At 42.8% G+C, this 17,255-nt stretch overlaps 1 protein-coding gene and 1 long non-coding RNA gene across 3 annotated transcripts in view; both read left to right on the top strand.

The window, feature by feature from the left end:
- Positions 1-4,310, top strand: part of SLC9A6 (solute carrier family 9 member A6) — a 56,196-nt gene extending 51,886 nt beyond the window's left edge. For both annotated transcript variants that reach the window (XM_053374282.1, XM_053374281.1), the window contains exon 16: positions 1,070-4,310. In XM_053374282.1, the coding sequence (XP_053230257.1) occupies positions 1,070-1,342 (273 nt within the window). In that variant the 3' untranslated portion in view covers positions 1,343-4,310. The remainder of the gene's footprint in view (positions 1-1,069) is intronic.
- A 10,744-nt stretch (positions 4,311-15,054) lies between these two features.
- LOC128406719 (uncharacterized) lies at positions 15,055-15,712 on the top strand. The gene is made up of 2 exons (XR_008328592.1): positions 15,055-15,444; positions 15,538-15,712. It is a non-coding gene; the product is annotated as an uncharacterized LOC128406719 (long non-coding RNA).
- Positions 15,713-17,255: the final 1,543 nt, after the last annotated feature.

The following is a 17,255-nucleotide window of genomic DNA, read 5'->3' as shown; positions in this document are numbered from 1 at the left end:
CCTTCAAGGCAGTGTTTTGCGTCGCCATTAGGGGCCTGACCCATTCCCGGGCGCCATCCTGTAGATGCCCAATAACATATGCAACCCTCTCCCCATCATCAGCAAAGTCATTATGCTGCAGTTCCAAAGCGTACTCTATTTCCGTCCGGAACGCGTTATAGTCTTGGGGCTTCCCCCCAAACTTATGTACCAGTCCCGGTACCTTCCTTGCGACGGGGGTGGGTCTGACCTGTCCATCCTGCGCCCGCTTTTCTTCTAGCCGCGCCATCAGCAGAGCTACATGCTGTTCCAAATCTCGGTTCCTCTCCACCAGATTTTGCACTCCAGCTGCCTGCTCCGTGGCGCCTGCTCCCCCGGTTTGGCTCATGGTGCTGCCTGCCTGTCGCTGCGCACAAGCAACTTCAGGGACTGTCGGATTGCTGTAATGGTTATGGGGTTGCTCGTGCGTAAGTTGCCACCACTCCTGGCTAGGTGGCCTGGTTAAACCTTTCCTGGCTGGACAGCCCCTCACTTCGTGGCTGTTCAGTCGCTGGCAGAATCCGACAGTGGGCGTTTCTTCAACCTTTTCCAACATAAAAGTTGTTTGACACCCAGTCTCCTATTCTCCCTGCGCGGAAGTCTTCTGCGCAGGGTGGGCGTGGGTAGCGGAGGACCTGTGCTCTCCCCGCTGGTGTCCAGTGAAGAGTCTCTGAGCCTGCTCTCTGCTTCCCCCATTGGCCCCCCTCTATCCCTGGTGTTGCGCTGATTTTCTTCCCCAACAGGAGACCTGCCTCTCTCCCTACTTGGCCCCTCTCCAGCATCGTCGTGGAGCCCCTCCTCCTCCTCTCGTTCCGATGGCAGTTCCCTGACAGGTTAGGACCCAATTGTCCTGGATCTGAATCTCGTGGAACATGCCTAGGTTGTGAAACCTTCATATCCTGCTTGGGACATGGGTACCTTGTAGAAAATTGCAGTCATAAAATAAAAACTTTCCAATTTTATTATGCCAGTCAGACATCTTGGGCAGCAGGAATAGATATTAATTCAGCATATTAGCTGCTTGGTAAAATAGCTCTTTTCTTTTACTCAGAATCAAGAGCAGCTGAAAGACGATGATTCAGACCTTATTTTGAATGACGGAGACATCAGTTTGACCTACGGGGATTCCACCGTGAACACAGATTCTTTGACATCTGGCGCATCTCGAAGGGCGGCGGGAAACGGTTCCGAGGACACCCTGGACCAGGAGCTTGGGTTTGGGGACCACGAACTTGTCATAAGGGGCACACGCCTCGTTCTCCCCATGGATGATTCAGAGCCACCCTCAAATGTAGTAGACAATGCCAGACATGGGCCGGCATGAGATCTGCTGGTAACAAGGTGATCAGTAAAAACCCCCCACATACGATCATGAAGAAAAATGTACTACCTACAACAAAAAAACTACTGCATGTCTCAGAATGTCTAAGCTGTATAAATATTACTTATTTATATGGTGTTAGGAGAATATAACTACCCATATGAGACAACTTGTGAAGAGCGACTCTTAATTTTCATAAGTTAAACTCATGCACTATACTGTGTAGCAGTGGAACTGTTTTAGAACAAATATCCTTTATGAAGGGGGAAGGGGGGGACTGCTGCCAAGATCTTCCTCCCAACTTGTGTCAAATAGTCTGCTTTTCTTTTGCAATTTCCCATCACTTACCTGAGAGTAGGAAGGAGGTAGTGGTGGTGGTGGCATCTTGGGTTGCGTTTTGCCACGTCCATCTCATGTGGTGAGCAGGTGGTTTTGGCTGCCTTCCTTTAGTGGATGGCAGCTCTGGAGACTTGAAATTTCCTCTCTGTAGCACTGCTATAGGATTTGTTAGAACAGACCTTGATATTATGATGGCCTGCATGCTAAACCTGCCACCAGCCGATAAGAAGCTGTGATGGTAATAGAGTGCTTGGATGAAACGGTCAAGGAGCAAATGGTCAGTGACTTGTTGACAGGAGCCGCTTGCATCTGTCTTCCAGTTGCAACAGGTGCTTCTCATAATAAGGCTCCAGGTGATTCATAAAAGCAAGTTCTTTAAGATTTGTGCTTGGATTGAAGGTGGGTGTTTGTTTTCTTTTTGTGTTTAAATTTCTCTCATGCCTTATTCCATAGGGCCAACGGCAGGTTCTGAGTTATGAAGCAGTCAAAGTGGGCAAAGTTTGGTTTTTCACATAGAGAATTAAGTAGTGTTTCTAGATCAATTAACAGCCATACAAAGCCATTGCTGGCTCCCTTTCTAAACTTGCAATTGAGTGGCTGTGCCTTTCAGCTATGTCAAAATTTTCTTCTTGCTGCATAGCTGCCAAGAAGACCAGTTCCACACTATATCATGGAGTTCAGCTGTGTGAACAGGACATGCAGAGGTTTAAGACTCTTAGGTGTGGGTTTTCAAAAGTGGCAGTTTAGGTAGTACCGAAAGGGAGTTGTCTGTCCATCCATCCTGTATAGTTGCACTTTGGTTTGGTCACTTCTTCGCATGCTTATGTGACTATAAAAAAACTACAACCTTTGGTTTTTGTTCTTGTGTCTCTTTCATGTTAAATGAGAAATATATTTGTGAGCTGCCATAGATTATTTACATGTTTTTGTTTTGTTTTGCCTAAGGAAGAGCACTGAACAACTCGCTGATATTGCACTTGGTGTATTCAGCCTCATCCTGCCATGATATTTTTTTATTAAGCCTTTTGATTTATTTTTTTTACTTGGTGCAGTGGGTGTTTTTGGGAAGCCAGGATTTCTGAATGCCATGTTTTCTTCAGAGAAAATAGTTGCCATATAAAACCTTTCAATGTACAGCTCTTATTTCTGCCCCTTTTCTCAAAGCGCTATAGGGCTGTACAAACTTAACACTTTGCTCTGCTAACACAAAAGTGTGATGACCCTGAAAAAAGAAGAGAATCCGGTTTTGATTTGTTTGAACATCATTCCATTTAACAACAGTACAAGGAAAAGAGAGAGCGAGAAGCTGGAGAGAAGCAAAGCCACCCTCTAAAGGCAGTAGATTCCCTAACTCGGTTGCAGCAGGATGTTGGGAAAGGTGTGGGGAGTCAGACCCCTATGTGGTGGATGTGCCCCATAGCACAAGGTTTATGGAAGAAAGGCAGCTGCAGCAGGAGAGGGAGAAGCAGCCTGGACTATCTCCTCCAGGAGGGAGAGTGTGGCACATGTTCACACCTGCAAGAGAGCTTGGCTTCTTAGGGGTGCCAGCCGGACTTCTTGTATTTATAAGAATTGGGGGCCTTTGACTTTCATCAGTGGGTGATGGTTCCCATCTTTTCCAGCACTAAGCAGGAAGCACTTAAGTGCAAAAGTAGCAGGAGGTGGAGTTCTTACAATACAGCCAAGAAACCAAGATAACTTCTCTCTCTTTCTTTTCAAACTTTTTTTTTTATGTTCTCAGGTCTGAATGTCATGCCTTAAGTATGCTTCCATGCAGTTCCTTGTTATTTATGTCCTTTCTTTTAAGATTGAACATTCTGGCTGCAGCCAGCCATAGAGGTTGTTCATGCAAGCCCTATTGAAACGAAGGGAAATTTTTCAAGAACAACCCCGATTCATGTTTTTCTTCTTCTCCTCCAGCGTGCACAAGAGAAGTAGGACCTCCACTGCACCTAAAAAATTAATAAATGCCGGTTTCCATTGTAATCATAGGAATTCGTTGTTGAGTACTGATACATCCCCCCCCCGCTATGCAGGAATTCCATGAAGTATGTGTGTGTATTTTTATATGATGTCTGTATCTTAAAAGTTTGATGTTAAAACAGTAATAGGGAAAATGTTCATGAGTTGAGATTTTTACATCACCTGCACATTAATGATTTCCTTTGTTTAAGGCTTTTCCAAACAAGAGTCAATGACCTCTTTATCCCCCTCTTATTAAATATTTTGTAAACTGATATAACCAGTAATCATATTGACAAAAATATCCCCGTCTGATACTGTGGAATGTTGTGAAACAAACTTCCTTGACAAATCCGCTTCTAGTCCACAGGGTGTCACTGCACTCCTCACCTGAACAGGGAGAGTGCCTGTGCCCCTTGGTGCCCCCTTGGACCTTGTTCTGATGAACTTTTTTTGTAGGTTATACCAGAGGGAAATAATTCTTAGGCTCGCATTGGCCGCCTCCCTTTTCTGTCTTCCCATTGTAGAAAGTAGCCCATGTCACAGCGTTGCAATGCTGTGTCTGTGCCAGTCCCCTCTCAATACAGGAGAGCCGGAGAGGGGCTACCAGTAGCAGATTCAGTGAGATCTTGATGCAGCTGAATCCAGGAGAGTGAAACACTAAAATGTTTATCAGTGCCACGATAAATAAAACGTATTCAATAAGTAAACCCAGCCAGATAGGCAGGGTGTAAACAATACAATTGTTGTTGTTGTTGTTGTTGATTAATATAGATGTTTAAATACAATAATAAATAATAAATAAAATGATAGATCCAGATATGAGAAGCAACAAATGATGCATAAGATCAAATGCAGATCATCCAGACAGACTAGATTTACTGTGACAAAACTGTGTTTTGGATCACTGAGGAAGTCCCACATGGTTGGAACACATTTTGGTCTTGGCACAATTGTTTGTCACAAGAGTTGGTTGATCAGGCATCGATTGGATATATCAGTATATTTATTAATCCCTTTATTTTATTTGAATACATTTTATCTCTCGTGGTATTAAAGCTTGCATACTTCTTTCTAACATTTCTGGAGTAGCAAGTTTTATTCTTTTGATCTTACCCGGTTCACTGTTCTGTGTCTTGCTTTGGAGGTTAGGGCCCACGCACCCTCTTTCCAATATAGCGTCCCGTCATTCTTTACTGTCTCGCTGGGAATAGAAGGATGAAGTGCATTCAATAGCCCAAGTCTTCCTCCCTTTTGCAGAAAAGGGTAGAAAAATGTCCCCTCTCTGTTGTCAATAGCAGTCATGGAAAGTTCCCATAACCCTGTAAGGTGGGATCAAAGTTGCAAGTTGTCATTTGTTGAAGTGGGCACTTGGGAAGAATATAGGTTCCCTGGCACAAGCGATGTATTCATGCTCAAAGTGGGGCATGAACAGCAGGCACAGATATTATCCCTGCCATGCTCCAGAGGAGACATATGGGGCTCTTTGTGGGTGAGAGGATCAGCTGCCAGTATTGCTTCTGTATCTTAGTTATGAATTAAGGATTTGTAGTCATCCACATAAATTTTGTGGGTTGCTGTGCTGGCCAGGATCCCCTGCCCTCGATTTCCCTTTGCCCAGACTGAGCATCTCTGCTAAAATGAAATACCATTTTTAAAAAACAATCTCTCTCCTTATGTAGTAGTAAGCTCCCCATCTTTGTTTCATACATTTAGCTGCTTGGCATGTTTATGTCAACAGGCTGCTGTAAGTTCCAGATTTCTGATGCTTATTAGATGAATATTCTGTTTTCGTCAGGGTGATTGTTTTGGTGAATAATAAAGAGAACCTTTTAACAGAACTGATTAAAGACATATACTGAAATTGCCCAAGGTTCACCCATGATTTGCCAGAAATAACTCCTAATATTTTGTATTGACTAATTTATTTGATGTTAACGTAGAACATTATTTGTGCTTAATATCTCCAGGGGGTCTTTGCACTCTTCCCCCATCCTTAATGACCTCGAATGCAGCTGTGGGAACTTATTACCTCCCAGGTCCAGCTATGGACCCTGATAGGCCATGTCTGGTGACACAGGAGCATAATCCTTGATAAAAGGATTAAGAAACCCCTTCCTTTGGAGCTGTCTTTTCTCTGAACAGAATGGACACATTTTTCTGCATCAGATGACACTGTATGTCAAGTTCTAGTTTATTCTACTTACTATTGGAATTGTCTGTTGGAATTTCATGGTACTATTAACTGCTATAGTTGTGGTGTTCTTGTAATTATATTCTGAAGCATAATTGCACCTTTTTTGGTTTATGATGACTAAATCTTTGATTGTTCCCTGCACTGTGAAAGGAAAAAAGAATCATGGGCCTATAAAAAATAAGTTTGTTTCTTTGGATTTTGTGTCTCTTTGTGTTCCTTGTAACAACTTATAATTCCACACTTATTTTGCACATTTGATGATTTTAAATCTTTGCTAGGGTTTTATCACGAAAGAGTACTTGTCCCAAACCTGGATCTTGCTATCTATGGAATTCTTCATTTTATTATACGTAGCATTTTATCTTTTAACCAAAATACAAAAAACAACAAGTATTCACCCTGACTGATCCAAGCACCTTGTCCACATCCTTGAGCCTTACGAACCATAACTCATCCAACACAGCAGGGCTAGACACCTTGAGATTCATCTGCTGTAACAGCAGTCAAGGTCCCAGTGGGTGCAAGCAATTTTATCCTCAAAGAGCTTTGCAGACAAGTCACAGTGCGGTACTGTGGGCCCCACCACCTCCTTTGGGCCAGGCTAAAAGGTTCTGCACCATCTGGAAAAGCTCTTCTGGGTGGCCCAACTGGGATGCAGTGGAGGCAGCAAAGTAGGCCTTCTTGATGATAAGCCTGCATCAGTGCTCAACTGCATTCAACTGGAGTTTTTCTCCACTTGCATGGAAGCCTTGGGTGGGTAGGGAGGGCCAGCTCCCCCCCCCCATCAATAAAAATACCTAACTGAGGCTCTGCCCCCCAGTGGCGGAGGAAGGGGGCGCGCCCCACCCTGGGTGTCATCACTGGGGTGTGTGTGACAAAATGAGTTTTTGTTTTTTAAAAGGGCTCACGAAACTTTTTAGGAGTGACATGGTGGCTTAGGCGCCTGCAGGTTCTGCACTGCCTGAAACAGCAGCGTGGGACTTGCATCTGCCTCTCCCTCAGCCGCCCTACAGCTGGGGGGGCGGCGGAGAGGCTCCAAGCTTTGGAGAGGCTTGCGCCGCCCTCACGGGCAGATCACCCCACCCCCAACTGCAGGAAACTCCCCCACACCAGGCACCCAAGCGACTAGCTATACCACTGCTGGCCCCTCCCCAAAAAATCCTGGCTACGTTCATAATTGAAGCTGTCTCCCAGCTCATTTCCTTGCCCTAAGCTCTGCAGTATACCAGGGAGCCAGGCAGGCTCTCCAAGCAGGAGCAATCATGTCAGATGTTCTAGATCAGGCTTCCTCAACCTCAGCCCCCCAGGTGTTTTTGGCCTACAGCTCCCATGATCCCTAGCGAGCGAGATCAGTGGTCAAGGCTGATGGGAATTGTAGTCTCAACATGCTGCAGCCCCCAGAGCGGAGAACAGGTAGGGGCGTGGCTGGCGCGCGTTCCAGGGGCGCAGCTGTGATGGCACCCTTTCCCCAAATGGTACCCGGTGCAGCGCATTCCCCCGCCCCCCCTTCGTATGCCAGTACTAGAGGTTGGCCAGGGCTTCAGCCTCAGAAATCTCCCAGAACCGCCTGGAAACCCATTGGATCCATCAGCCTCTGAGGGTGAACTGTCCTAACAGGTCCGCTACCTCTGTAGAGTGGGAAAGCTGCTAAAAGCCTAAATCTCTGGAGCTACTGCAGCAGCACAGAAAGGAAGAGGCACAGCTTGTCTATGTCAGGATTTTTCTCTTGGAAGTCAAATGCAAGCATGATGCATGCATTTTCCAGCCAGGCCTTTCTCTCTCTCAGTGCAGCAGGTACAGATCTGCTTCTTCCAAATTCTCGAGAGGAGGTGCAGCCTGCAATGGAAGCAAAAAGACTGCTGTTGCTCAGACAAGAAGCAAGCAGTATGGCCTTAGCCAAATGGCAGTAACTAAACTCAGGAAGTGGGATGAAGACAGACCCCAAAGTCCCTGCTATTTGGCATCGCTGTTGAGTCATTTATACAGGGAGAAGAAAGGGGAACTAAGGAGTTCTTAAAAGAAGGTATCAACCCTCCAGGACTTGTGTGGAGACAGTCCCATGCATAAGGAGGGACAGAAATAAGGAGAGGGGTTGCAGGAGACCACCTGGCAGCTGGGTGGGATGTCACAGGTAAAGGTGCATTTGGAAATAAGAGCAGAAGCGAGAGGCAGCTCTTCAAAGCACCAGATGCAGTCTATGCCAGATGCAGAAGGCACCTGGGAGCCAGTACAGTGCTACCTCGGGTTACAAACACTTTGGGTACTGACTCCACTAACCCGGAAGTAGTACCTCGGGTTAAGTCAGAACCTTGCCTCAGGATGAGAACAGAAATCATGCTTTGGCAGCAGCGGGAGGCCCCATTAGCTAAAGTGGTGCCGCAGGTTAAGAACGGTTTCAGGTTAAGAACGGACCTCTGGAATGAATTAAGTACTTAACCCGAGGTACCACTGTATAGTCATTTGGTGGGAGGAATAAGAAGCTTTGGCTTTGGAAGACCGTGGCATGATCATAGCTCATTGGTAGGGAGCATACATGTCTTACAGGCAGAAGACTTACCTCTGGGCATCTTCAGTGAAAAGGGTCTTGAGTAGCAAAGTGTCTGCCTTGGGCCTTGGGAAGCCGCTGATACTGAACTACGTGGACCAGTTTATTTGCCTTGGAGAAGACAGCTGTGTATGTTTGTATGATTATAGCAGCATTTATAGGATCACAGATCTGAAAGAGAGCAGCCGGCAGGCCAAATATTTCAAGGGGCAACAGAGATTGGGTGGAAGCTGTAAAAGTGGAATAGGACTTCAGGAGGAGGAGCTCTATCAACTGAACATCTTTTGTTGGCAGGTTGCCAACAGAGATAATTACAGTGATAGATGATAGCCAGGCATGAATCTTGGCTATCAAATTCACTCTAGAGCAATGGTATAGCGTGAGGGGCAAGGGATGCTGTGGCCCTCAGTGCAGAATTCTGAGGGGGTGCCAAGGCTGTGTGTCTGCTGTGTTCTTCTCACAGTCAGTGAAGGGACAGCAACTCCTAGGTGGAATTCCCACTGGCTGGAGGCCAGACTTTTCCTGGTCCATGCCAGTCCTTCCCTGGGGCCTCCTTTCCGTTGTGTGTCCTTGGGCGATGTGCGTGCCCCACAACAGGACCTTCCTTCACCTGTCCTTGCACAGTGCAGCCAAGGAGTGGCAGCTGGGAAAGGGCTGCACTTGGCGCCTTGGCTTGCTCCCTGCTGCCCTCCTACTAGGCCTGATGCAGCTCAGGTGCTTCTGGGACGCTGCCAAGCCCACCAAGGAGCACCAGGAGCACACCAACCTGAGAGGGCAAACATGGTAACCAACAGGCAACCTCCATGAGGAGCAGCTGCTGAAGGGGTGCAGCACAGCCCCCCTCTTGTCTCCCATGCAATCCCTGCAAGGAGATTAGGGGGAACAATCTTTGCCTTGCTCCGGGTGCTGCCAACGCACACTAATGCTCTAGAGATAAGAGTGAAAGGCAATTAACCTCTAATGCTCTGAAAAATACATTTTCTACATCAGGAGACAGAGAAGCTGTCAGCTCCGGGGAAACTAGAGGGGGTGATTGACTTATGAGCGGAGGAATCAACATCTTTCCAAAAGATATGTTAAAACTCTGATGGGCATAAGGTGTGCAAAAGCCTCCCTTTCTTTAATTATCTCTGAGGTGGTTATAATTTTGTTTTTGTTTTTTAAATAATATTTTATTAAGTTTAACAATAGAAAAGTAGAACAATAAAAACACAAAGAAAATATAAAACACAACAATACAAACTTTCACGATACATAAAATACAAACATTTAACAAGAAAACAAAAAAAGACAATCAACACTCAAAAAGTAGAATAAGAAAAACACAAATCACTCTTTTCCAATTATTCATCTTCAATTAACTTATTTTCCTGACTTCCTCACGCCTCCCTTTTTTATATCCCTTTTTAACAATTAGTTCAGCAAATTCGTATCCTACTACTTTATCCTTATTTATTTTGCCTCCCAAATTTCAAATTTTTATCTCTTATTACTAGAACCCCTTCATTTTAATTCAATGTCATCAGCATTCATACATTTTACAATACTTCTGTAAATAAATTTTAAATTTCTTCCAATCTTCTTCCACCAACTCTTCTCCCTGGTCTCAGATTCTGCCAGTCATCTCAGCCATTTCCATATAGTCGATTACTTGCATCTGCCATTCTTCCAAGGTGGGTAATTCTTGTGTCTTCCAATACTTTGCAATGAGTATTCTTGCTGCTGCTGTAGCGTACATAAAGAAAGTTCTATCCTTCTTTGGCACCAATTGGCCGACTATGCCCAGGAGAAAGGCCTCTGGTTTCTTCACGAAAGTATACTTAAATACCTTTTTCATTTCATTATAAATCATCTCCCAGAAAGTCTTAATCCTCGGGCACGTCCACCAAAGGTGAAAGAATGTACCTTCAATCTCCTTACATTTCCAACATTTATTATCGGGCAAATGGTATATTTTTGCAAGCTTGACTGGGGTCATGTACCACCTATACATCATTTTCATAATATTCTCTCTTAAGGCATTACATGCCGTAAATTTAATCCCGGTGGTCCACAACTGCTCCCAGTCGGCAAACAAAATATTATGACCAATATCTTGTGCCCATTTAATCATAGCAGATTTTACCGTTTCTTCCTCAGTACTCCATTTCAACAGCAAATTATACATTCTTGACAATATCTTAGCATTGGGTTCCAACAATTCTGTTTCCAGCTTTGATTTTTCCACCTGGAAACCAATTTTTTTATCTTGATTATAAACCTCTCTTATTTGAAAATAATGTAACCAGTCTCGCACCTTCCCTTTGAGCTTCTCATAACTCTGCAATTTCAGCTTGTCACCTTCCTGTTCCAAAATTTCACAATACTTTGGCCATTTTGCCTCCATGTTAAGTTTTTTCATAGCTTTCGCTTCCATAGGTGATAACCACCTTGGGGTTTTGTTCTCCAAAAAATCTTTATATCTTGTCCAGACATTAAATAGTGCTTTCCTGACAATATGGTTTTTGAATGCTTTATGCGCTTTAATCTTGCCATACCACAGATATGCATGCCACCCAAATACATTATCATAACCTTCAAGATCTAAGATGTCAGTGTTCTCAAGAAGTAGCTATTCCTTCAACCAGCAAAAAGCTGCTGATTCATAATAAAGTTTTAAGTCCGGCAGGGCAAACCCCCCTCTGTCTTTAGTATCAGTAGGTATCTTAAATTTTATTCTGGGCTTTTTGCCCTGCCAGACAAATCTAGAGATATCTCTTTGCCACCTCTTGAAACAATCCATCTTGTCAATGATTTGTAATGATTGAAACAAAAACAACATTCTCGGCAATACATTCATCTCAATAACAGCAATCCGACCCAGCAAGGAAAGCTTCAAATTCGACCAAATCTCTAAATCCTTCTTCACTTCTGACCAACATTTCTCATAGTTATTTTTAAATAAATTTGCATTCTTAGCAGTCATATTCACCCCCAAGTATTTTACCTTTTTTACTAATGTCAGGTCTGTCTCTTTCTGAAACCTCTCTCTCTCCATTGGTGTCAAGTTTTTCTCCAAAACCTTAGTTTTTAACTTGTTTAACTTAAAACCTGCTACATGACCAAACTCCTGGATTAATTCTAAAGCCCTTTTAGTACTAGGTACTGGCTCTTGTAATGTCAATACAAGATCATCTGCAAAGGCTTTAAGTTTATATTGTTTTGCTCCGACCTGGACACCATGAATCAGCTGGTCCCTTCTTATCATATTTAGCAAAACCTCCAGGACCGAAATAAAGAGCAGTGGGGAAATTGGGCAACCTTGTCGTGTCCCTTTCTCAATTTTAAATTCTTCTGTCACTATGTTATTAACTATAAGTTTAGCCTTTTGTTCAGAGTAGATCGCACCTATACCATTTTCAAAATTTTGTCCAACCCCCATCCCCTGCAGATTTCTCTTCATAAAAACCCAAGAAATATTGTCAAAGGCTTTCTCCGCGTCTACGAATATCAAAACCGCTTTTGTATTAATATTCACTTGTAACTTTTCCAAGATGTTAATTACATTTCTCATATTGTCTGACAAGTGTCTACCAGGGAGAAAGCCAGCCTGCTCTTTATGTATCATTTCTGCTAAAACTTTTTTAAGTCTTTTAGCCAAAATATCAGCAAAAAATTTGTAATCCACATTAAGCAGGGATATGGGACGATAGTTCTTGAGTTGTGTCTTCTCAGACTCAGTTTTAGGTATAAGTGTGATGAACGCTTCTTTCCACGACTCTGGCACCTTTTTCCCCTCCATAATTTCGTTGCAAACCTCCTTTAGTGGTTGAATCAAATAGTCCTTCAAAGTTCTGTAATATTTGGAGGTTAGACCATCGGGCCCTGGAGATTTTCCTAGTTGCATAGTCTGTATGGCACCTTCAACCTCTTGTCCTGATATTTTAGAATTCAACAATAATTTATTTTCTTGATAATTTTTTTGTAATCCATTGGTTTTCAGAAATTGATCAATTTTAGACTCTGTCTGCGGCCCTTGTGTGTAAAGTTGTTTGAAGTATCTCTGGAAGCAGTTTCTGATCTCCTGTGGGTTTTGTATGTTCTTTCCATTCACTTCAAGGTTAGTCACAGTATTTAACTTATGTCTTTTCTTCAATTGCCATGCTAGCAATTTCCCACATTTGTTAGCAGATTCAAAAGTCCTTTGTCTCATCTGTTTAATTTTCCATTCTATCTCCTGATTTGTCATTTTCATATATTGTACTTGATAAAATTTGATCTCTCTCAAGATTTCCTGCGACTTTGGTTTAACTCTGAGCTTCTTCTCTCCTTCTTTTATTTTTTCCAAGATCTTTCCCTTTTTCTCTTCTTGAGATCTCTTTTTTATTGCATTCTGCTGAATCAAAAATCCTCTCATCACAGCTTTACTTGCGTCCCAGATTACCCTTTTTTCCACTGATGTCTTCAAATTTATCTCAAAATAGTCTTTCACCATTTTTTGGGCCTTCCTAGTAATTTCTGGATCTCTAAACAAGGTGTCATTCATCCTCCATCTAAAGGAGCCAGTCATTGTTAGTTTCATTTCCAGTTTCACAGGGTTATGGTCAGAGCAAGTTTTGGGGCAGATTTCCACCTTTCGAATCTTTGGAGCCATTCCTCTGGTTATCCAGATTTGGTCAATTCTTGTCCAGGTCTTTTTAGCTTCAGAAAAGAAAGTCCCTTCTTTACTTAGGGGGTTCTTAGTTCTCCAAGTATCAATTAAATCCATATTGTCTGTCATTTCAAAAAAAGATTTCGGTAGTCTTCCATCTTTTGTTATTATTTGTCTGTCTGACTTGTCCATATTTGTCGATACCACTCCATTCATATCTCCAAGCATAATGTTGTTATAATCCATAAAGTCCAACAACGTCTCATGCAATTTCTTAAAGAATTCTGATTTTCCCTCATTTGGTGCATAAACACCTACTATCAAAAATTTATTGAGATGGTTATAATTTTGGCTTCTCTGTCAGCCAGTGGATATTTACATCTGGTGTGTGAGCTACTTTCTGGCTTTAAGAAGAGTCCATCATTAAAGGCTGAAGGCAGAACAGAAAGCATGCTCTAATTGTTTTAGACAATAAATTTTTAAATAATTACAGGAAGTTATGAGTGCTAAGAATTTTTATTTTCTTAATTTTTAATTTTCTTTTTTCTTGATGAAAATTCTTTTTTCCTTGAAATTAAAAATAATTTTGCCACTTCATATTTATTCCATGGGAAAGGAAGGTGTTTTCATTAGAGAAAACACTGTGAAGATCTTAAGGTGGAGATGGGAGATGTAAAAAGACTGAAATATTAGTAAGACCAAAAACATTCAGTATGGCAAATATATCACTGGACATTCCACCGACTGTTGGCATCCTTCAGCAAATGTTTGATGAGCAGAAAAGGTCATTAAAGCTAGGATTGATGAAATGGTTAATGAAAGAGGATCAGAGGATGAAATGGAAAGCGGAATCAAAGAGGACAATGAGACTTCGGAGAAGAATATAGATAAAGGATTGCCAGAACAGGAAGGTGAAACGGAAAAGTCTTTCATACAGATTTTTAGAAGAATGAAAGAGTTAAATAGTGAAGCTGAGATGTTGGAGGAGTGCAATGAAGCCGTGGAGGGAGAGCGGAAGAGACATGATGAGCTAGCAGAGATAACTGAGTAAGGACTCTCTGTACAGCTTGGAGTGATTTTCCAGGAAAAAGCTATCAAACCTCTGGAGCTTTTCTTGGAAATATAATAAAAGAAGCATAAATTGAAGGATTTTTTTTTTCAAAATCAAGGTGAAGAAACCATGGCAAATACAGCAGGAAATGGGAATGGAAAATATATAACTGGTTGTGAATTGATGAATACATAATCAGAAAAGAAATATGGATTATTATTTTAATATATGATCACAGCAGAGAGATTTGCGAGGAAAAGATGGAAAGCCTTATTATGGTTTAATATGGAGGAATTATTTGTTGACATTATTGGTGATGAAGCCGATATGTTTGAATGGAGAAAAACAATTGCTGACATTTATTAATAACAAAAATTAGATAACCCCTTTGGACTTTTTGTGTGAAAAGGAAAAGGAATTAATCTGAGACATTTGGGTTGGAAGACTGGGAAAATAGATCAGTTGGATGTCAAGCCAGAGTGAATATTTTGAATGATTTCTTTCATGTAAGTGACAAACAGAAAATCAGAACTTTTATTTTTCTTCTTGTCTTCTATTTTTGTTTTCCTCTGGTGTTTTCTCTTTTTCTCTCTGTTCTTGCTTTTATTTAAATTAGTTTCTTTTAACTTATTGTATTATGAAAAAGCTTTAATAAATTTTTTTTTTAAGTGGCATAGGGCTCCCTTAAACTGTTTTTTCCTGTAAATCTTACCAATGAAGTATTGGCAGAGGAGGCAATTGTCTCACCATATTGGGGAATTTTAAATTGTATATTGGGTGTATAAAATGACATAGTGGCAAGATTAGTAAGCCCTCGTAAGATTGTGTTCTATGTATTTTGTAATTTTGCATTTACTGTTAAGATACCTTGACTTTCTAAGCCAGTATGATGTGGTGGTTAGCATATTGGATTATGAGTTACAGCACAATGTATACATATGTGCACTTGAGAATAAGCCCTAATGTGTTCCATGGGCCTTACTCCCAGGCAAGTGTGTGTAGGATCCAATACAGTCAGGTCGTGGAAGGGTCAGGTCATGCCCTGCCTTGTCCCTGCGTTTTCAAACTGTGGCCTGGCTTTCAGAACATTCCAGAAGAGCAGTGACTAGGTATGTGGAAAATGTTCCGCTAGAAATTGATGTCACAGTGACACGCATCTCATAGCAAGGAAGACATTTCGAGAGAGAACTCTATTAACTGATATACCAGTCACACGGCTGTGATAATTGCTCTCATATAAGAGCACAAGAAGAATCCTGCTGGATCAAACCTGACTCTCATTTCTCCAGCATCTGTTTTCACAGTGGCCCACAGAGGGGGAGGCTCACAAGGAGGACTTGAGCGCACCATCACTCTCCCCACCAGTAAGGAGAATCCATAGGTAAAGAGCCTCTGTCGGAGGAGGGAGAATAAAGCCATCGTGGGTAGCAACCAGTAGTCTCATCCACCAAGAATTTATCTAATTATCTTTCAGGGACATTGAAGCTGATGGACGTCTTTGCCTGTTGTGGGAGCAAATGCCATAGTTAACTATGTGCTGTCTGTAGAAGGACTGTCTTTTGTTCATCCTGAATCTCCCAACATTTGCTTCATCAGATGTCCCTGAGTTCTAGCATTGTGAGAGAATAACAGCTTCACTCTGCCCACTTTCTCCAGGCTAGGCTTCATTATATAAAATTCTGCTCATATTTTCTCTACACCAAAATACCCCAAATGTTGTTGGGGACCCTGTTATGCAGTGGTTCCGCTCCTTTCTCCTGGGCTGTGTCCAGAAAGTGGTGTTGGGGGATGAGTGTGCTCACTTGTGGGGTGCCTCAGGGTTCCGTCCTCCCCCCCATGATTTTTAACGTTTACATGAAGCTGCTGGGAGAGATTATCAGGGGGGTTGGGTTGGGCGTTCATCAGTATGCGGATGATACCCAGCTCTACCTCTTCTTCAAATCTGAAACAGTGAAGGTCGTGTATAAGTGCCTGGAAGCGGTTGGAGGATGGGTGGCAGCTAACAGATTGAGGTTGAATCCTGACAAGACAGAAGTACTGTTTTGGGGGGACAGGGGGCGGGCAGGTGTGGAGGACTCCCGGGTCCTGAATGGGGTAACTGTGCCCTTGAAGGACCAGGTGCAGAGCCTGGGAGTCATTTTGGACTCACAGCTGTTCATGGAGGAACAGGTTAATTCTGTGTCGAGGGCAACTGTCTACCAGCTCCATCTGGTATGCAGGCTGAGACCCTATCTGCCCACAGACTGTCTTACCAGAGTGGTGCATGCTTTAGTTATCTCTCGCTTGGACTACTGCAATGCGCTCTACGTGGGGCTACCTTTGAAGGGGACACAGAAACTGCAATTAATCCAGAATGCGGCAGCCAGACTGGGGACTGGGAGTGGCTGTCGGGACCACATAACACCAGTCCTGAGAGATCTGCATTGGCTCCTAATACGTTTCCGAGCACAATTCAAAGTGTTGGTGCTGACCTTGAAAGCCCTCACTGGCCTCGGCCCAGTAAACCTGAAGGAGCATCTCCATCCCCATTGTCAAAAACGGACACTGAGGTCCAGCGCCGAGGGCCTTCTGGCAGGTCCCTCTCTGTGAGAAGAAAGGTTACAGGGAACCAGGCAGATGTCCTCCTTGGTAGTGGCACCTGACCTGTGGACCACCCTCCCTTCAGATGTCAAGGAGATAAAGAACTACATAAGTTTTAGAAGACATCTAAAGGCAGGCCTGTTTTGTAAAGTTTTTTATGTTTGATGTTTCATTATGTTTCGATATATACTGTAAGCCGCCCTGAGTGGCTAGGAAAACCCAGCCAGATGGGTGGGGTATAAATAAAATTATTATTATTATTAACACTTCTTCATGCAGAAGAAGAAAACAGAAGATTGAATCAAATACTGTAAACTGCAGATTCCCAACTGAATTCATTTTATCTCATTGTAGTTTATTGTGTGTGGTCTACAGAAGAAAGTTTTCTGGAGTTCATGTACCATTTGTGAACAGTGTTCGAAACTCCCACTGTTCTAGGCGCATTTTGCAACAGGGAATTTTATTAATGTGAGCAGTTTCCGAGCTTTGGGCATACTATTGAGCCTCAGATTTCAGATTAAAACTGCGGAGTGGAAGGAAAGGAGGACCTTTTTCTGCCTCCCCACTCCCAGTTACTCTCTGAAGAATAGAGAAATGACCCTCTTAAGAATA

This window comes from Podarcis raffonei, chromosome Z, assembly GCF_027172205.1.
Source record: "Podarcis raffonei isolate rPodRaf1 chromosome Z, rPodRaf1.pri, whole genome shotgun sequence".
NCBI classification, from domain to species: Eukaryota; Metazoa; Chordata; class Lepidosauria; order Squamata; family Lacertidae; genus Podarcis; species Podarcis raffonei.
Note: the sequence above shows the minus strand (reverse complement) of the source record. Positions and strands in the feature narration are given on the sequence as shown.